Here is a 21,630-nt window from a genome sequence, read left to right as displayed (position 1 = left end):
CAGGTCGCTTTATTATTTCTTTTTTTTTTTTCCATCAGGGAAGATAACATTTATTTAAAAAAAACCTGGAATTTAATGTAAATGGAATTAGGGTAATTGCTAATTATGTAACTGCAAATGAGGCAGATCTGTATCTTGAGGCGAGCTGGGCTGGTGCAGATTATGAACCGTTACTTTTAATGGGGTGTCATCAGGAGGCAAGAAAATCAGCCAAATAGTCCTAAGATGCTTCTCCTGCTTGTTCTGGACCCTTTGGATAGTGAGGGGTTTGAGGGATGGAGCATCACCCCCCTCTCTCTGCTGGTCAGGCCTAACATGGAATCATAGAATCACAGAATGTTTTGGGTTGGAAGGGACCATAAAGATCATCCAGTTCCAGCCCCCTGCCATGATCCACCCGTTCCCCCTAGTCCTAACACTACAGTCCCTGATGAAGAGTCCCTCTCCAGCATCCCTGTAGCCCCCTTCAGACACTGGAAGCTGCTCTGAGGTCTCCATGCAGCTTTTCCAGTCTGAACAGCCCCAGTGTTCTCAGCCTGTCTCCATACAGGAGGTGCTCCAGCCCCTGAGCATCCTCGTGGCCTCCTCTGGACTTGCTCCAACAGCACCATCCTAGCATAGAGTCTAGGAACAGAAATGTGGGTGTTACAAAAGGTACTATGCTTTAACTTTCCTTTTCCCTTCATCTTTGCATTGTGACAGAGTGAGCTCTGATAGTCTGAGGTGTATTTCCTACACCTCAGCTCCCACCATCTCCATCAGGTTTGAGGTCCCAGATTTTCCCAAGCTCGTGTTCCACCCCTGGCAGGATGACAAACTGCACTTGGTTCCTGACAAAACTTCATCCTGGGCTTTTGATGGAGAGAGTTTTCATTTTTCTATATGTACTAGAAGGAAGTTAATCAAAAACCTGCCCTAGAGCCAAGTAGTGTGTTATGAAGTCACTGACTTTGTAGGATAAACATATTGCCCTCATACGAGCCACAGAATGTGGGTATTGGAAAAATTAACTGCACTTGAATGTCTTTGTAGATATGTATCTCTGTATCCATAAAACCTACTGACAGTGAGCAAACACAGGAGCTTGGCAGTTATCCTGCTCTGTTTAATTGCCATCGATAGGTTTTATATGTATAACCACCTTAAAATCCCTCTGCCAACAATCCTGCCAGCTCAGTGATTTGGCTCTTGTCAAAGGCTTTCAAAGGAGCTTGAGCAGCAGGTCACGGGAGGGGATTCTCTTCCTCAATCTTGCTCTGGGGAGACCCCCCCTGCAGCCCTGATCCAGCTCTGGGGCAGCAGCACAAGAGGGACGTGGAGCTGCTGGAGCGAGGCCAGAGGAGGCCATGGAGATGCTGTGAGGGCTGGAGCAGCTCTGCTCTGGAGCCAGGCTGAGAGAGCTGGGCTGGGGCAGCCTGGAGAAGAGAAGGCTCCTGAAGGGGAGACCTGAGAGCAGCTCCAGTGCCTGAAGGGGCTGCAGGAAAGCTGGAGAGGGGCTTGGGACAAGGGATGTAGGGACAGGCCAAGGGGAACGGCTTTGACTGCTCAGCCTCATCTCCAGTTTTCCACTGGAGTATAAGAACTGATAAGAAAGCCTTTGAGAGCTTGGGGATTGCTTCCCAACCATGGGCCATCCTGAGGATGAGGAGTGCTCAGAGGGAGGTGGTGCTGCTGCCTGGGTGGTGGCTCGAACAGGGGCTCCCCAAAGGAAAAAGGAGAAAATGCAGGAATAATGGGAATCATTTTAGATGATTTTAACTGTCATATATCAGAAGCAAAGTAAACCGCCCAAGTGAGTTGACAGCACCTCCATTTGATCTCTGCCATGGGATGACTTAGAGCCAGAATTTTTCAAAGCTGCTAATCGCCTTGGTATTGATTTTATACTGAGATACTTTATCACACTTGTGTGGTCGGGGCTTGGTTGCTGCTTTTTGCTTTAAGTAATCTATGTCAGAAGTTGAATGGACTTTATTAGAAGCAGCATGTCCCCTGCCCTTCCATGGCTGGGGGTTGCCTTAGGGTAAATCAACCTCCAGCAGATTTCATTAATAACTCCTGTTTAGGCAAAGTGTGTGCTGGGGCAATACCTAAAAATGAGGGGGTTTGTTACCATTTTCTGCACTAAAGTAGGAAATACGCTGAGCCGTTTGGAGTCAAGCAGTTGTTCCCCCATGTTCCAGCTTTGCATTCCCTGCTTTTTAACCCTCATCTCTCCTCATTCATGTGGGAGCACTACAAAAACTGCTATCACAAGAGGATTCGTGCTCCCCCCAAGAGTGGCTCTGTGTGAGAGTACCAGTAACTCTACAGTTCTTTAGGCAAGAGACGAAGGAGCTGTTCCTCATTCAGCTGGAAAGGGTTGCTGGGTTCTGTAGGATGCAGTAGGTGCCCTTTCCTGCTGGGTCACAGCACCCCTTCACACACAGTTTGAGCTATCCATTGAAAAGAGGTCTGCAGCATTTTCCTACCTAACTGAAGAAATGAGGTCCTTGTGGATTATCTGATGTAAAGGGATTTCAATCCTGAAAAAGTGTTCTCTTCCCCAGTCTCCAACCCACCTGCCTTATGAACACTTAAGGAGATGGCCACCAGTACACTCCATGCCCCGAATGCATAGAATCAATGAATGTTTACTGAAGACTTAAAACATGAGCATAAATCATGTCCTGTGTATCTATATGAACATTGCTCCAGTTTTCCAGCTGCCTTCTCAATGCCGAAACTATGTATATTCTTAGAGCTTTCATATTTTAGTAGGGAATGTAATTGTCCATTTGTAACCTTGCGCAGCACAGGGTTAGTCCACCCTGCTGGTGCCATCTCAAAAATAAAAACAAGAGAAAAGAAGAAGAAATAAAACTACTTTTATTGTTCTATAGTCCCCAGCCACAGCCTTTTGTTACAAAAGCTGGTTTGCCAGCGGGGCCATCCCCAAACCTGGTGTGCCCCTGGTGTCTGTGCTGCTGACAAAACAAGGAAGGATGTTGACACACCAGAGCTTGAAATGAAAAGGAAAGCTGCTTTGCCTTGGGTAGCCTTGTAAGAGTAAATGAAGTTTCACTCTTGTCTAGATTGTGCTGTACAGTCCCTGAAGCACTGGTGGGAGTTCTGTGGATGTTAATGGGTACCCTGGGTGGCAATTGGCAACGGGGGAAGCTGCGCTGCGCATCCTAAAACCCTTCTCCTTTACTCGGTGGAGCTCTCCATTTCCGCATTAATCTTAGGATTATTCTAGAGCCCTAAACCACACTTGAGAGCTTATCTTTTACTTGCTTCTCAAATAGTATAGTAAAAAATTACATTTCTCTGTAGCATCGTCCTTTTCCAGGATGCTCTGACTCTTCCCATGTGCTCTGCCCTGCAGACCCTGGTTCTTGTTCTGTTTGCTGGGGAGGGAAGAAAGGGCTGTTCTCCCACTGTTTTCCTGATGGTATTTATGGCTGCTGCTCAAATGGATGCTTCCAAATGTTTGTTCCTGCCTCCTGCCCAATATAGGCAGTGGTTTTGCCTATGATCTCCTGGGCTAAAGCATCTAGAGGGTTATGAAAATTCAAAGGCATCTGAATTTCACCATGCCTCTTGCTAATGTCAAATTTTCATAGGAATTGACTTCACAGGACAAAGAAGCTGCCAGATGAACACTGATGCTGTATTAATGATAGGGTACATTGACCCACCCTGGTGTGTCATCATCGCTGCCAAAGGAAGCACGGAGGCAACCCATAATCACCTTTCCTGCATCTGTCCCACTAACACCTAATTTAAGTATATATTTGCCTGCCGATTGATTTCATGGCAGCTATTATCCTGCTATCGAAGTGCTTCAGGATCTCACTATTCATTTCAGTTTTATATGATCCTTTTAACAGTGTCTGAACAGCAGGTAAATTGGGTCCACAGAGCAAATGTCTCTGCAGCCTTCCCATTCCTCTCTTCCCAAAGAGGACAGATAATGTCTTGCAGTAAGTCAGTGGGACCTGATCTCCCAAATCACCCCTGCAGTTCTGCAAGAACCTGAATTCGGTCTTCCTGAGGGATAGGGTGGGGAAATGGAACTTCACACAGGCTTTGCCTGAAGTCCTTTCTCTTTTGCTCCCTATTTCTCTGTTTCTGTATGAAAAGTTATTAGTGAAATCCAAGCAGTTTTAAAGAACTGGCTTGCAGATTTCACTGCTTGCCAAGCACAAGTGTGCATGTTTGGGTCCACACTCACTCTTTTTGCTCCTGCTAGTGCCTTGCCCCTCTACTCTGCTCTTGTGAGACCTCACCTGGAGTATTGTGTGCAGTTCTGGTGTCCTCAATATATAAAGGACATGGAACTGTTGGAACAAGTCCAGAGGAGGCCACGAGGATGATCAGGGGCTGGAGCACCTCCTGTATGAAGACAGGCTGAGAAAGTCAGGGCTGTTCAGCCTGGAGAGGAAAAGGCTGTGAGGAGACCTCATAGCAGCCTTCCAGTATCTGAAGGGGGCCTATAGGGATGCTGGGGAGGGACTCTTCATTAGGGACTGTAGTGACAGGACAAGGGGTAATGGGTTCAAACTTAAACAGGGGAAGTTTAGATTGGATCTAAGGAGGAAATTCTTTCCTGTTAGGGTGGTGAGGCACTGGAATGGGTTGCCCAAGGAAGCTGTGAATGCTCCATCCCTGGCAGTTTTCAAGGCCAGGTTGGATGAGGCCTTGGGTGATATGATTTAGCGTGAGGTGTCCCTGCCCATGGCAGGGGGTTTGGAACTTGATGATCTTAAAGTCCTTTCCAACCCTAACTATTCTATGATTCTATATTTCTATGATTCTTACTGCATGCTACTGAGCTCCTTTGTAATTCCTGGCTGCACTTGTGGGTCTCCATGACTTGCTGGTGTTCCACCTACTCACCATGGCCAGAGGTCCTGTACTTTGCTGAGCTAGCTCCAAGCACCCAGGCAGCTCAGCACTGAAACCACTTGGAGGGGCCAGTGCCAGACATCGGGGCAACCTTCTGCATCCTTTTTCATCCTTCATAGCTGTGGTCCGCTTCAGATCAAGTGGCCCTTGCACTTGGTCAATGCTAAAAAAAATAATGTCCTTATGGATATTTTAGCCCAAACTGCAATGAAAAGAGTTTCTGCATCAAAGTATAACCGGGCAGCTCTGCTCACGTGGATGCACCTTTGGGGCTCACCCCTTCTCTTAGCGAGACCTACAGCACCTATGGAGGAACAACCCAGCAGACCTGCTCCGGGGTGGGGTGAGCCAGCCTGGAGAGCACCACAAATCAGAGGTATCTCTGCAAGAATGCTAGGTTATCACAGCACCATGGTCATTGTTCTATATGCCGTGAAAAGAAGCACTTCATGCGTAGTTTGTAGTGAGGGATATGTTAAAATAGGAGGGTGGAGCAGTGTTAGATTTTTGTTGAGGTCTGTATAGTGAGATGAAGATGAAGTCATATTGGAAAAGGCTGCCGCAGGTCAGCAGTGTTTGATTGTGTGAGCAGTGGCTTAATTCACCTTTCAGTTGCACAGACCAACCCCAGCCAGGTGGGAGCTGTGTGATGGTTTCTGTCTCTCAGGTGATAGATGTGGTTCGTCACCAAGGCCAGGTTGGATGGAGCTTGGAGCAAGCTGCTCTAGTGGAAGGTGTCCCTGCTTGTGGCAGGGGTTTGGAGCTGGATGAGATTTAGGGTCCCTTCCAACCCAAACCAGTCTGGGATTCTGTGATTCATTAATGGGGAGAAACCATCCTGAATTTTCATTAAATCTGAACAGTTTTATGTTAAGCAGAGATCCTGAAGCTCCTGGGTAACTGCACTTAGAGTTTTATCAAACTAAACAGCAGTGAACTTCCCTCAATAGTCACAAAGGCAGAAACCAAGAGATGTTCAAACTTCGGGGTACCTTGCAGCAGAAGCTCATCACTGACACTAGTACCTGCTTGTGAAAAGCTGTCTGCTGACCTCTTCCCTGTAAACATTTAAATACAAGCAGAACATATACAGATTCATTGGAATGCTGTAATTCATTAAACAAATGTTGGCTTTAATAGGGCCGTGTAGAAAGACTGGTGCCATAGATGCACTCAGCTGTAAAATATGCTGGGGAAGTAATTTGTTTGCAAGGGGTCTAGAAATCTGCTTCCTATTAACGGAGAACGGCTTTACAGGAGAAAAATCTCTGGGATCACATTTTTCCCTCAATTATTCCATCTCAGCGGGATTCCTTAGGGCTTGCGCCAGGTAACTGAAACGTGCCTAAGCTGAGGGGCTGGTTCGGGGGTTTGTTTTGATCCATTCAGCTTGTATCTCACTGCAGTGATGTAATTCCCCCAGTCTGAGACACTTTATAAACATTAATGGGTTTGTTTTCACAGTCCTGGGGGACGTGCAGCACAGGAAGGTCACGGGGACCCTTTCACCAGTGCAGAAATGGAGATGGGGAAATGTAGCACTGCAGCATTGCAGGGAAAACCGGACTGTTCAGCTACATTTTTAACCTCTCCATCATTAGCTCTCTTTAATCCTGGTTTAATAACTTACGGACTAAAGCAGCAGCATTTCAGCTACTGAGCAGCACTAACACATCATAGAAACATAGAATAGTTTGGGTTGGAAAGAAAGGACTTTAAGCTCCTCCAGCTCCAACCCCTGCCACGGGCAGGGACCCCTTCCACTAGAGCAGCTTGCTCCAAGCCCCTGTGTCCAACCTGGCCTTGAACACTGCCAGGGATGGGGCAGCCACAGCTTCTCTGGGCACCCTGTGCCAGCACCTCAGCACCCTCACAGGGAAGAGCTTCTGCCTTATCTCCAACCTGAACTTCCCCTGTTTCACTTTGAACCCATCACCCCTTATCCTATTGCTACAGTCCCTAATGAAGAGTCCCTCTCCAGCATCCTTGCAGCCCCCTTCAGACACTGGAAGCTGCTCTGAGGTCTCCACACAGCTTCTCTTCTCCAGGCTGAACAGCCCCAATGTTCTCAGCCTGTCTTCATACAGGCAGTGCTCCAGCCCCTGATCATCCTCGTGGCCTCCTCTGGACTTGCCCAAGATGCTGCTATATACTCCAGCAGGGGAAGAAAACAGTTGGTGTTCCAAGTTTTAATCGTAGAATCCCAGAATGGTTTGGGTTGGAAAGGACCTTAAAGCTCATCCGGTTCCAACCCCTGCCATGGGAAGGGACACCTTCCACTAGAGCAGGTTGCCCCAAGCCCCATCCAACCTAGTCTTGAACACTGCCAGGGATGGGGCAGCCACAGCTTCTCTGAGCACCCTGTGCCAGTGTCTCTTCCAGTGTTAAGAGAGAGAAGTGAGGAGTCAAATGCAGTTATAAATACCCAAAAATGTGACCTTTGAAGAGGGGGAAAAAGAAAACTGTACACATGAGCAGCTATTGTGACTTTGATGGAATTACTCAGTGGAGATGTGCTACAGGAGACACTGAACCCAGGGCACGCTGTGTTTTTTGCCACTGAAGTTTGCTGGTCGCTTGGGCTGGATTTTCTTGGTGAGCTTTTCTTTGCTGATGAATGGCCTCACAGATGTCTCTGGCGACATTTGGAAGGTGCCAAACTGCTGCTGTTTGCACTTCGATGTGCCAGGGTGTAACAAAACAGAGGCACAGAGGAAAAACCCTGCCTTTGGCAATGTTTTATCCCATCACAGAAGGTCCATTTTAAAGGCTGTGCTGAAGGAAGCTGTTGATACCCACAGCCCTTTCAACTGGAATTGTTACTGCAAACAGAGATACATGGAGCAGATGAGGAATTAATGTAAATATACAGACAGAAGGCAATTTTTGGGGGAGGAAGTGAGCACAAGCAGATAAAAAACTATCAACAGAATTTACATAAGCCTGCAGCATCCCAGAGGTCATCAGTCTGCAGGATGACACATTGGAATTCAGTTTTATTAAATTCAGGCTGATTATTTAATTGGAAAAGAAAGGATTTAATCGAATCGAGTCAAAGGGCTATATTAGATTGCGTTCAACCTTAACACACAAGGCTTTCCCCATTTAGTTAAACTGGTTCCTTTGCATATTGTACACCTTAAACCATAAGAAGTGGTAATCTGAATAGCAAATTAGTGTTTGGAAGGCTTGAACGGTACTCGTGTGCTACTCAGCCCTTTTTCATCTCCTAAACCTTCTCACATTCCCTTTACTGCACTGGTTAGGTTGAAACGAGTGAAGATGATGGGTAGTAATCTCAAATCTCCATCCGTGTTTACGCCATCTGTATGCTCCTGTGGAACACCCTGCCTGGGTGTGATGCTGCTACTGGAACATATTGCCCAAAACTGAGGGATGTTTCCAGGTTTTCAAGGCTACCCCCTTGCTCCACCTGAAAAGAAGCTAGAGCTGAATGGAGATTTGAGATTTATTGACTTGGGTTTCCTGTGTGTCCTTAGGAAATACTCCTGACCTCGCTGTGCCTCATCTGCATGGGCAGAGACTCCCATCCTGCAGGGACATGGACTTGCTGCCTGGGAAAAACTGGAAATAAGGAAAAAAAAAAAAAGAAAAAAAGAAAAGGCAAAATGATTTTGGGAAATAACAGGTTTCTAATTTTGGCCATTTAATTAGCTTTTAATTTAATTTTTTTTTTGTTAATTAAAAACTAACAGGAGAAAGGGAACAAGGCCCAATTCATTTCCTAATGCTTCATTTCATCGCAACTTTGAGGATGTCAGCAAAGGAGTAAGAATCAGCACAACCCAAAATAACCCTCAGGTACTTTGAATGCACACCTTGGTGATATTTTTAATGTTTTAATCCTTCTTGAAGGCATTATTTCTAGTAGAGCTCCCTGGGAACACCTTTGCTGACCCATGCTTGTGCCTGTACCCCTAATTTTCTACCCACCTTGAGTTCTGGCAGCTGATACCTCAGGATGCTGATGCTCCTTCCAGGTGGAAGCTTGGAGAAATCAAATCCTGCTTTGAAAGATCAGAATCAGTTTTAAATGGACCCAACTGATCCTCAGTGAGGGTTGGGGGAGGTTTGGGGAAGGGGAGAAAACCTTCCGAGGTATATTCAGGGGAATATCAAAAGAGAAAATGAACATGACCAAGGTTCAGTGTGTGCTGGGCTGCACCCCTGGAGTGAGAGCAGCAGCTCAGGGAGAGGATTCTGCTCCTCTGCTCTCATGGGACCCCACTTGCAGCACTGTGTGCAGTTCTGGTGTCCTCAACATCAGAAGGACAGGGAGGTGTTGGAGCAAGTCTGGAGGAGGCCACGAGGATGATCAGGGGTTGGAGCACCTCCTGTATGGAGACAGGCTGAGAACATTGGGGCTGTTCAGCCTGGAGAAGAGAAGCTGCGTGGAGACCTCAGAGCAGCTTCCAGTGCCTGAAGGGGGCTACAAGGATGCTGCAGAGGGACTCTTCATCAGGGACTGTAGCGATAGGATAAGGGGTGATGGGTTCAAAGTGAAACAGGGGAAGTTCAGGTTGGAGATAAGGCAGAAGCTCTTCCCTGTGAGGCGCTGGCACAGGGTGCCCAGAGAAGCTGTGGCTGCCCCATCCCTGGCAGTGTTCAAGGCCAGGTTGGACACAGGGGCTTGGAGCAAGCTGCTCTAGTGGAAGGGGTCCCTGCCTGTGGCAGGGGGTGGAGCTGGAGGAGCTTTAAGGTCCCTTCTGACCCAAATCATTCTATGATTCTATAAATGGACTTGAAGTAATAAGCAGATTTTTTATAGCAGGTTATTAATTTATGGATGAGTCCACGGCCAACTGTAAGCAATGTTTTTTTAAAATAGCACACTTGCTAATGCAGAAATTCTCTTGCATTGGTAAATTAAAGTTTCCAGCACTGCCAGTATAGCAACGCAACTGGTTTATCATTAAGGTTAGATTTAGAAGCACAGTTTGGACGTTGCTTCAGCAGCTGAATGTGTTCTTGTATGGCTCAAATCAGCTTTTACCTGATTTTTTATGATAAAAATAATGTGCCAGAACTTTAAATCTGAGTTTCTTTTGCTGAAGCTTACAAGTGCAATGACAAAGTTTTGCATATATGCTACTGCAGTTGCACATTCAGGTTATCTGGTTACATCCATAATTCTCTCATTTGCAAGCACAGTTTGCAGCAAATACTCATGCAAATAAGGCATGAAACAGGGCATTTATTTGATTAGAATTCAGTTTCTATATACACTTAAAGGACTTTATCTCATTCAGGGATGCCTGCATAGATGATGAAGAAAGAATCTCAAATTCTCCTTGAGGGTTGTTTGTCCACCCGTTGGGAATTCATTAAGGAAAACAGACCTTCCCACTGGTATTTCAAGTGCCCTTGCCCAGCACTAGTGCTTGGATTGCAGACACTGCTGGAAACTCTCAGAGAAAAATAACTTTCCCTTCAAAATCCACCATACCATGTATCTAAATACTGGATTATCTTCGGTTTGCAAAATCCTGTTACAGATTACAAGGTCTAGATGCTGCTTGACAAGGACTTGGTCCTTTTCACTCTTGGAGAGCTGCCTGTAAGCACGATCCAGATCAGGTCTGGGGTTTCGGGGGACCCGGGATGATGTGAGTGTGGTTTTTCAGCCGACATGATAGATTTACCTGATATCTGTTCCTAAAAGCTGCCTGGGGACACTCAAGCCAAACCCCTCTGTTTCTGCAGAGCCACATCCCAGCACTCCCTGGGGACTGTCCCTGTAGGACAGTGACATGCTGCTGCTTTATCCCATCTTAAGCCTCTCCCAGTGTTACTCTCTTTGCAGCTCACTGAGGAACCCTTTTCTATGTTTTTTACTGCATTTTGGCTAAGGTCTCTGCATTACCTGCAGTGGTGCAGAAGGGCATCCTTCAGGTTCAAGGAACTGCCCAAATATCTCAGTGGGTTCAGCCAAAAGCCTGAGCCTAGGCAAAAACTGAAGGGTTTACAACACGGGCAGGACTGTTTCCCTCCCTTTCCTTAAGGACTGTGGTGTTCTCTGGCTTTTCCCTCGGTAGGAGCCCTTCCTCACCGGCTCTGCTTCCCGCACCCACTGACATTCTGCAGGGCCCACACTGTTCCTAAACCCACCCAGTTCCTAAACCCCTTCATGAACTTTCGGAGGCGCACATGGCTCAGGCAAAGCCACTCAGTGCTGCTGCCTGTGGCTTTCAGAAGCGGGGATGGTGCAGCCGTGCAGGTTTGCAGAGCAGCACGGATTCACTGCGGCGGGGACGGAGCCTGCCCGCACCGCTGCCTTGCTGAGGATGCTCAGGATGCAGCTCTGCGGGCTCGCTGCAGCCCAGGCCCTGGCAAACACGCAAGTGGATCTCTCGGAGGCATTGATAGGGAAACATCAGCGCTCCCTCTAGCAGTCGCCAGCGATGATACCAAATCATTCTCCATTTTTCACCCTGGGTTCGTGCCACATGAACCGTCAGCGTAAGGGCTCTCGCATTATCGCACTGACAGCACACAGGTTGCTCTTCCCCCCCCAACCCAGCCCTTCCAGGGGGAGTTTTGGAGCCCGTTTCACCTCCACCTGCTGTTGGGGATGCACCTTTCGGGGTGAACCTGAACCCAATTACCAGAAAGGCACTGGGCTGAGCAGCCGTTTCAGCACATGGGCTGCGGGCACTGCAGCACTCACCGCAGTGCCCCAAAACTTCCCGAGGGGGGGAACTGAAGGGGCTTGCTATAAATGCAGTGCTGTCACAGGGCTCCCCCCAACCCCTGGCAGGAAGGAGCAGCTGGGGGGCGGGGGGCTACAGGTAGGGGGTGCACCCCCTTTGCCCAGCACCCCTCCTCTTTGTATCCCCCTCTCACAGCACCCCCCTGGCGCAGCCCCCCTCCCCATTGCCCCTTACATGCACAGCCCCCGTTGCACTCCTCTTTTGCACAGTTCCCTCCCCTTTACGCACCCGTCACACAGACCCCCCCCCCCGCCTTGCACGGCCCCCTCCCCTCGCTTCTCCCCCCTCGTTCCCCCACTTTGCATGCCCCCCTCGCACAGCCCTCTCCCATCTTTCCCCCCTCCCTTGCACTGCTCTCACCCCCCCAAACCCCCCTCCCCTCGCTCCCCCCCTCCGGCACAGCCCCCTCCCCTATCCCCACAGCCCCGCCCCTCCTCCCTGCCCACTCCCCCCTCCCACCGCTCCCCCTCCGGCAGCCCCTTCCCGCCCCCCTCCCTCTCTCTCACCTCTCTCCTCCTCTTCCTCCCTCCCCCAGGCCAAAATCCTGCACATGATGGACGACAACAAGCAGCTGGCGCTGCGCATCGACGGGGCGCTGCAGGCGGCGGGGCAGGAGGTGACGGCGCTGCGCGCTGAGCTGGCCGCCACCGGCCGCCGCCTGGCCGAGCTGGGCAGCGACCCGGCCATGGAGCACGGCCCCCACAGCGCGCAAGGTGAGGGCAATGGGGGGCGAAGGGGGGGTGGGTGTCTCTTTCCGCGGCCACCGCTGGGAAACTGCGTCCGTTCGCGGCTGGGTTTCGTTATCTGTTTGGGGGTTCGGGGTGCCCGGGGCGTCCCGTCGAGCCCCGGCTCCATCCGCCGGTGGTGGATTCATTCCGCTCAGGTTTTGAGCACGCTGCGAATTCCATGCAGCTTCTTCCGCCTCTTAAAGCTCCAGCGCGCGCCCCCCCCCCCAGATGGGGACACCCCCCTTACCCCCCCTCCTCACCCCCCCCCATCCCCAGCGCGGTGCTCGACCCCTGCCGCCGCCCCGCACGCCGGCTCCCCGGTACCCCGCTCCCACAACCGGTTTCGTAATTCGGTCGGGAAGCAGCCATGTTACAGCCGCGCTCCGGCCCCGCCGCTCCCCGCTGCCGCCGGCCCGGGGCTGCCCCCGGGGCCCGGCACGTCCCATCGCCGGTCGGGGCGGAGGCGAGAGCCGGGGGCCGGGGCTCCGGCCAACCCCGGAGGAGCGGAGCTCGGTGCTGGCTGCACGGAGCCGAGCCACGGCGCGGCTTTAACCCGGCGTGGGGCTTGCACAGCCCGTGTGCAATGCACACACACCTCTCTTCTGCCCTTGAACAGACACCCCCCCCCCCAAAAAAAAAAAAAAAGTTATGCCCAGGTCTCGGAGCTGGAGCAGCGGAAGCTGAGCAGGAAAAACGGGGTGCAGGGGGAGCGATTTGTGCTCTTGGCTTTGAGTGAAGGTTAGCGAACGGGGTCCGAGTCGCTTCTGCAGTGCTTTCGGCGGGGTTTGGCTCTCGCCTGGCTGAAATTCGCGTTTCCTGCTAATCAGAGTAGTGCTGCCATCACTGCTACTTCAGAGGCGTGGAAATACAAATATATGTATGTATTGTTACCGAATAATTGCAGGTTTGCCTGACAGTTCACCCTGGAGCAGCCTTGGTGTCAGGGCTAAAATAGTGCCAGCCTTCCCAGTTCCTGGTAACTGAACTGGATTTATACCTGGGTGATAAAAACATCAGTAGCTGTTACTTACTTGCTACTTATTTACTGCAAGCATCTCTTGGTATGGTTATTTGGGTTATATAGGCGTTATATGAGTTGCATTTCCATTAAGCTGTAGGATTTTAAAGGTAATGGTGGGCATCCGTGCTCCCCTCAGCCCATCACCGGTGTGGTGGTGGTGTGACATTAATGCAAATGGATTTAGAGGGTTTAATGTGTGGATTTGTTCCATCAGCTTGTTGTACGTAGCTGGTTTGGCAGCAGGGGCGTGGTGTGTGAATTCCACTCCTTAAACAAAGTTAATCAGTCATCAGGTGGGTTTGTTGGGCAGCAGCAGCCGGACCCAGCAGAGCTTCCTGGTCGCCGCAGGTATGCGGGGAGCGCAGTTACGTGTGCGGTCAGGTATGTTCAGAGCTGATACGCATAGTGCTTGTTGGTATAATGAGAACTGCACCATTCCATGTGCTGCATCCAGGCTGCTGAGATGCTTTTCTGTTACAAGAATCTGCTGAAAGGGCAGCGGGATGATGCCTTCCTTTCCTGGATCAGGAATGCGGCTGGGAATGCGCTGTGGAGGGCATCATTGTGACTGTGGAAATGTAGCCTTGCAGCTAGAAAAGCAGGTGGAATCCTTTGGCTTCTCGTGCACACACCTATTTCAGTGTCTGCCTCGTGTTTTGGGTTGTTTTGTTTCCTCTCCCTAGAACTTGTGGAGGGACACATGTTTTTGCAGGGGGCAGTGCCTTTGTTCCTGCACGTGCCTGGGTGAAGAGGGATGTGTGTGTGTGGTTCTCCAGGGTCAGGGTTTTCCTCAGAGGTTGTCTATTCTGTTGAGCAATGGAAAAACTCCTCTTTGGAGTTCCTTTACTCTTGCCATGCTGGAAAACAGTTGGTATGTGGTAATGGTGCCATAGAAGTGTGTGTTTCTCCTTAATAACTACAATTGCGCATATGCTGGAGTTGTGAGGTCTCTGTGGACCGGTGGCAAAGAGTGGTCCTGTCTTAGGCTGGGTGTAAGACCAGCATCTTTAGCACTTGCTGCAGTTGCTGGAGGGGTCATTCCATCTCCCCACTCTAAGTTGGCAGTTTTGGCTCAGAGTGCTGATGTCTGGGAGTGAGGATGCTTTCCAACAAGGAGGACTCCATGACCTTGTAGCTGTAAATGCATTTTTTTCCCCTTCCCAATCAGTTGAAGAGGCTATTATTTAAAATGTGATGTGTCCAGCCATGTACCACTGGAGTGTAACAGAAGCCAATCAGTTAAGTGTAAAATTGCATCTGAAGAGCATTAGTGAGGAGAAGGGGGAAAGTAGTTGGTTTCCACAGAACCTGCTGATTAGATACGCTGTTTTGGGTTTCTTCCCTACATTTGGTACTGTTGTTTCTATACTACCATAACTGCTCTCCTACATCACTCTGTGTTTGTACAGACAGGCCCAAGTTATCTGTAGTGAGCCTTATGTTTTTTGTCAAGGATTTTGAGATGCTGTTCAGAAGGATGGGGCGAAGACAAGTCTCTCTGAATAGCTGTTGTGTGTCTCCTAAGTAGGAGGGTTGCCAAGCTGCTTGATTTACAAAATACATCAGTGGAAGGCGGGAGGCTTGAATCGGATGGGAAACTGCTTACCTGTGAGTGCAAATGTGGGATGTGCTGGTGGGATGGATGCGTAGCAGGAATCTGCTGTGGTCCTGGTGTAGAATCATGTGGTGGAATTGTCAGGTCCCTTTGCTTAGTGTGGGAAGGAGCTCGTTCATCTCGTGGGTCACATGAGAGGAGGTAAATGTGCACCTCTGTGTTACGCTCAGTAATTAATACTCAGTTTGTGAAGTGTGTTGTTTGTGTAATTATGGTGCAGCTTGAGGCAGCTCGAGGTAATACCTCAGTCCCTTTGTGCACACCGAGGCTTTTCTCCACAACGCCCTGTTTTTGCAGCAGCGAGGTACACTTGGTTTACCCAATGTAAAACAGAGCTGGAGGAATTCAGCAAAGAGGGAGAGGAGGAGTGGATGGTGGGCGTGCGTAGGTAAGCAGGCATGGAACTTGTTTATTGTTACAGTCCTTAGCGTGAGCCTTAAACACTCAACTCTCAGCCCTGACGATCTTTTCTAAACGGTGAGTTTGCTGAAAGAAGTATTTTGGCTGCAGCCTCTTGTCTAAAGCTGGATGCAGCTCAGGGTGGAAATCAATACTTCACGTCCCTGGCGCTTAGCGCAGCAATTACAGGCAGCGCTCAGTAACATCACAGCAGCCGTGTGTCAGCACCCTTGTGTTTGGATTCTTGTTTGAATTAGAATGGCTTGAATTAATTGCAAACAAAAGTTAAACCCTTGCCCTGTGGTCCAGGTCAGGGTACAGTGACAGCGGGATGCAGGCAGAGCATCGCAGCAAGTGCTGCTGCAGCTTAGTGGCCCCTGTTCATGGTGGGTGCACCTCTGGGCTTTTGGGTTGTGGTCATTGCTGAATCTACACCTTTATTTTCAGTAGTTGAAGCAAAAGCAAGATCCATGGGGAAAAATGAGGAGTTTGGGTGTAGGGGCTTGCCATGCTGAATCATAGAATCCCTGCCTGCTTTGGGTTGGAAGAGACCTTAAAGCTTATCCAGTTCCACCCCCTGCCATAGAAAGGGACCCCTTCCACTAGAGCAGCTTGCTCCAAGCCCCTGTGTCCAACGTGGCCTTGAGCACTGCCAGGGATGGAACATTTACCACTGCTTTGGGCAGCCTGCTCAGGCAGTTGGTCCATTTAACCTGTTGGTTTTGCCTTAGTCTCCTCCCTGTGTTAAGTGGAAAACACCTTAATTAATTAGTGTTGGTAAAGTGCTTGAAGATGTAAAAAGCAGCCAATAGCTGAGTGTTATTATTAATATCTCCTTCAGCATTGGGCTTCTCACGCTTTCTATTTCAGAGCGTCAGTGGTACGCAGTGGTCCCAGTGTGGAGCTGGGGATGTTGGGGTTTGCGTGGCCACTGCTGAAGTTCAGCTGGGAAGAGAGCGGGAGCTGCACCCCGCTCCTGGAAGCAAGGATTTCTCCTCCTTGCTGCGCTGTGATCGCAGGTGTGTGCAGCGTAAGGAAGATTGTGGTTGTGACTTGGTGCTTGGTGAGACCAAAGGGCCGGGAGGACCTTTATGACAGCCAAACCCAGGGTTTTTCTCTTTGATCTCTCTATACTTTCACAGCTACAATGCAAAGACTTTGACTTTTGCCCAGGAGGCAATCAGTTACCTCTGTGCTATTGCTGTTTTGCGAGTAATCATCTCGGGCTGTTGAAAATGTACCTTTTTCATCTTTTCACAAATCTTCCCTGCTATTTGTTCTTCCAGAGCTTGACAGCTGATACTGTAAAGGAACCTGAGGAATTGCGAATATGTCAGGTGCTGGGAGTCTGGTGCTAACTTAAAGGCCCGAGTGAGGAGCAATTAGTTTCATGCTCTGAAACAATTGCATGCAGTTTTCCTGGGAAATAAATCCGTGCATAGCAATATTCACATGGTTGGTTTAGATGCAAGGAACTGGCTGCAGGACCACATGGTTGGTTTAGATGCAAGGAACTGGCTGCAGACAGCGCTTCTGGTCCCCATTAATACAGGAAAATCTGCATCAAACCCTGTTTGATGCTGAGGGAGACTTTGCAGCTGGGGGTGTCATTGACCAGCAGTTGAGGGCAGATGCCTTTCCTCGAGTGGTTCCTGCTCTTCTCCTTGCACCAAACAGGGCTGACGTACCTTGCTGTAAGTTAGGCACCGAACCTCAGCACCAGTGTGACATAGAGCAAAGCTTCAGTCTCCAGCTTATTAAAATTCAATTCTCATGATTTCTTGTTGACAGTGAAGCATGAGATAAGAGCTGTTGGTACTGATGCAGCAGCTTGCAGAACCGGAGCGCTTGTAACGTGGCACGGCGTGTGGAGCCAGGCTCTGCTTACCTCTGTGCACAAACCCTGGGGAATCAGTCAATTGGGGACCTTGGTTTTAGGCTACGTCCTCACCCATGGGATGGTGAGGGCTCAGGGAGCTGCTCCTTACTGGTTTGCAATCTATTGCTGCTTTCTCTTCCTGTATAATTTTGCTTGAGTCTTTATGGCTGGTGCTTTCAGGTATTGAGATAAATTCTGTTGAAAGCACCAGGTCTGGAGGCTTTAAGCTAGACAAATGCATACTTTGATGTTGTGAGTTGTATTCTGTGTTAGGTGGAATGGATTTAGCTTGCTTTATTATCAGCAGAGCTGAGCTGTCTCACCAGCATACAGCTATTGAATAACTGCTTCTGGAAGCATTGGCTGAATTCTTTTCCGGAGTCGGTTTGTTTGCAGGAGTTGCAAAGGAGAGGAAAAGCTCTTCCCAAAGTTGTCCTTGTGCACCCCTGGCCCAGCAGGGTAGTTGGAGGCTTGGGGAATATGAGGGTTTGGGGGTGCCTCCCCTGGGGTGAGAGGTTGAGTGATGGTGTCAGGCTGTGAGCCAAGGGGACCTGAGGTAGCAGAGGCCGTGTGGAAGGACAGAGCACTCCTGGGTAAGGGCAACTTTGCAGAGGTATTGATCATGCTTGAGTGTGACACCGGCTGGAAGCAGCAGCAACCAGGGTCATCCTGATACCCCAGTGCCCCTCAGCTCTGCGGCTTCAGTAATCTGATAAACTGATTATTTCTCTAATCTTGTTAGTCCTGTCCTTCCTTGGCTTGCTGGGATGGGACAGAGCTGCCTGTGTGTGGTGCAGGCTGGCTGCTCCTGAGCCTCCTTGTAGGTGGCTTTTGGGTCAGGTTTCTTGTTTTTTTTTATGTGCCTGATGAAGTTTCTGTGTCTGAAACCACTTAATTGTGAAGACCTCAGCTCTGGAGTGCAGAAGATGAGCTGCAGCAGGGAGCTGTTTGCATAGAGCACTTGAGGAGGGATGGGCTCTTGTCATTAGGATTTTGGATGCCTGTGAGGTGTAAAAGCTGCAGCATGCAGGGCTGTGTTTGCCCTGAGAGATGGAAAACACTACTGAGTTTTCCTTTTCAGGTGTTTGGTCAGCTGCAGATTCAAGTACATGCAGCACCACAGCTACAGTTTGCTTTTGGATTGCTTGGACGATGGGAAAGGAGCAGAGATGCCCACAGAAGCATGAAGGGGAATGTGAAGGCATCGTGGATCTCCTATAGGCACCCATTAGACCCAGCATTTGGGAGAAGATCAACCTTATCATTGAAGAAGGAAGAGGGACTGAGTGATGCCCTGCTGTGGCATGACTGCATCCTGGTCTTGGAGAGTCGTCTGTGTCTCTTGCTTCCTTTCTGGAAGGAGTATCTCTTCTGAGGGCATCTGTAAATCCATTTCTCACCCTTCTCGGTCCTCATGGAGTCCTTGTCCCTGGCAGCTATTCATGCTGCTTTGCCTCTACATCAGAATTTCACAGGTTTTACAGGCTGCACCCGGGAGCTGAACTTTGGGGTTATCTGGTGTGTCACAGCCTTTGCTGCTGCTGTCCCTGGGGATGGGCTCCTCTCCTGCGCAGTCTCTGCTCTATTGTCCCTCTTCTTTGGGTGGCATCTGGAGGAGAATCCCAAACATCCCTATCACTTCCTCTCTCATGAGAGTGTGTATCCTCCCTCGATGGGGAGTTCAATGGCCTTTCTACAGAAAATAGCATGCACTGGAGGGGGTGGGGAGAATAGTGTTTAGTCTGAATAGGTGTGATCTGTAGGATGTAAAGAGAGCAAGTGAAGCACAGTGCTCTGCTGATGCCTATCTCTGACTTCTGTTTGTAATGGCAATCAAACCTGGAGAGCTGACACTGCTACTGAGAAGAGTTTCTTTGCAGAGAAGATGAAATGGGGCTTGTGCCTCTGCAGCAGCAGGTTGAGGCCATTTAGACAATGTTTGAGGTTTGTAACCAGGAGCTGCTCCAATACTTGAGTCTCTGGTTTCATTTGCCTTTAAATTCTTACCAAAATATGGGATTTGCAGAAGTGGACCTGTCTTTCTGATGCTAACAACCTGCACTAGCCAGTATGTTAACTTGCTAGCAAATTCCCATGGCCACCTTACAACTGGAGGATTTTCCAGCAGTGAGCATGCAAGCATGCATGTCAGTGAAGCACACTTCTGCTCCAGCCTGCTGTTCAAGCAAGCTGTCCATCATCCTCCCCTGGAAATTACCTGGGAAAAATAGTGTGGCGTTACTGATGGCCTTTGCCAATGGGCCTAGTGCTGCGTCTGTGCTGTAGAATCAATGAGGTTGGAGAAGACGTTTAAGATCAAGTCTAACTGTTCCCCCATCACTGCCAAGTTCACCATTAAACTGTATCACTGAGGGTCTCAGCTACACGTTTCAGTCATGCAGCAGCCTAATTGCCCTAAGGAACAACTTCTCTTGCTCCCTTTTAGCAGCAGACTATCTTAAAATGCTTAGTTCGGTGTTGTGTTCTCATTTAGGTGTGCCCAAGAGCATTGCATGCCCTTTAGGGATGGGTTAAAAGGTCTTTGTAAGATCCTGCTTTCGTGCTTGGGCTGGTTGGAGCAGTCTCTGCCCTCCCTCCCATCACAAAGCAGTGTTTTTCCCAGGGTATTTCTGATTGCTGTAAGATACTGCTGCGGGTCGAAATTTGCTGCGGGGTCACAAGCATGGGAAGTGTTTGCTGTTTTCCAGGGAGATGTGCTGCGTTAGGGGTGGCAAGCAAAGCAAATTGATTTGGGGAATAGATTTGAGGAACTTATTTTTGATGTCTCGATTTACACGGTCTAGACACACTCTGAAGTTGCGGGGGGGGGGGGGGGGGGGGGGGGGGAGAACATCTTAATAGAAACCTCTAGGACTGCTTTAAAGGTTTTACGGGATTACATAGAGGTTTTGTGTAGGAAAATGCATTTTGAATGTTGACTAACAGCTGCCCTCTGATGTGGAAGCTGGGAAGGCACAGCATGTCTTTGCATGGCCATCACAGCCTGCTGTGTGGGGCCTGGGATAATGGTGCTGCTGGAGAAGACCTCGTGGGATCCATTCTCAGCTCGCCTTGCCCATCTGCAGCACTTTCCTGGGGTGACTCCTCACTAAGGAGGAGCAGAGCCCAGCTCCGAGGTATTCCCTGGGAGCTGAACATCGTCGTGTGGTTTCGAGTGACAGCATTACATTCACAGAACAGATTCCTCCTCCCGTGGTGGCAAAATACTTCCTCTGTGTATTTGGCATTGTTTGTTCTAGCCTTAAACACACCTAATTACTTGTCTTTATGTTTCTCTATTACTGCATTATCTGCTTGGGCGAAAGCTGTTGTTTTATCCACCTGCAGGTTCTTAACGTTAATTCCCTGAACTTTTACATCCCTCTGTAATGTGTCTGGAGTTGTTAAATGGCCTTTCCCAACTTGTCGTGATTCTTTGCTGCCGGTGTGATGGCTCAGGCAGCAGAAAGGGTGGGAACCGTTTCAGGTGGAGATGCATTGTGCTCCCTGCCACATTTGCACTATATAATTGAATCTGGAAAGATCGTTGTCATCCTTGGGAATGGAGCTCATTTTAGAGCCACGCAGGGATTTGTTCAGATGTGTTTCCTGCATGATCTGCCTTTGTGGTCAAGAAGCATCTAAAACTGACAGTTTTGGGTGAGAGGGCTGAGTAATGCAGTTCCTCAATTTCAATGAAAAGCAGGGGGAGGTGGGGGGGCTGAAGCTCCTCTGGGAAAAGCCATCAAAACCAGAAGCTCATAGCTGCATGGGTCTGAGAAACCTCTTTTTTCAACCTGTTTAGTAGAAGAAACCTGTATTTAGTGCCACAAAGGCATATTTTGGAGTGGTGTGTTGGTAGATAGGCAAAGATGCTGCAGGATTTGTTCATCACGAAGTACCCAGGCAGTGGCTGTGTTGGCATCAGGGTGTATTCATGCAGGGTCCTGGATGCTTTCATACACGGATGCTTTTGATTGGTTATTGGAGCAGTTGGTGATGAGCCATGGGGTAGTGGGAAGCTGAGTGGCATCATCTCCTCCTGGGGATGCCCTCTGCCCAGTGCTGCTTGTCCTGGTTTAGGAGCTGCTGAATGAGCAGGCTTCAGAGGGAAAGAACGGGGTGAATGGGGCACACTGGAGCAGGATTATGAGCTGCCACCTTGCCCATGGTTTTCATGTTCATGTCATGGGGTGGCTTTGGTCCAGCCCTGGGACTGGAGCTCCCAGAAGTTGCTTACAAGCTGCTCAGGTTGTGTAAAGGTCTGCCTGCTCCCCAGAGCAAGGCATGTGGACCCTGGGCGCATCACTGGCAGCTGCTGAGGTTGCTTCAGGTGTGGCCCCAAATACAATTTATTGTTGCTTTCA

General features: G+C 49.4%; 1 protein-coding gene across 1 annotated transcript in view; it reads left to right on the top strand.

Annotated features, from left to right (window-relative positions):
* Positions 1–21,630, top strand: part of KAZN (kazrin, periplakin interacting protein) — a 218,921-nt gene that overhangs the window by 120,063 nt on the left and 77,228 nt on the right. The window contains exon 3 of the mRNA XM_061479396.1: positions 12,157–12,334. Within this exon, the coding sequence (XP_061335380.1) occupies positions 12,157–12,334 (178 nt within the window). The remainder of the gene's footprint in view (positions 1–12,156; positions 12,335–21,630) is intronic.

This window comes from Pezoporus flaviventris, unplaced genomic scaffold (genome assembly GCF_033815535.1).
Source record: "Pezoporus flaviventris isolate CSIRO_AGI_PZ_B2104156 unplaced genomic scaffold, CSIRO_AGI_Pfla_v1 ptg000148l, whole genome shotgun sequence".
NCBI lineage: Eukaryota > Metazoa > Chordata > Aves > Psittaciformes > Psittacidae > Pezoporus > Pezoporus flaviventris.
Note: the sequence above shows the minus strand (reverse complement) of the source record. Positions and strands in the feature narration are given on the sequence as shown.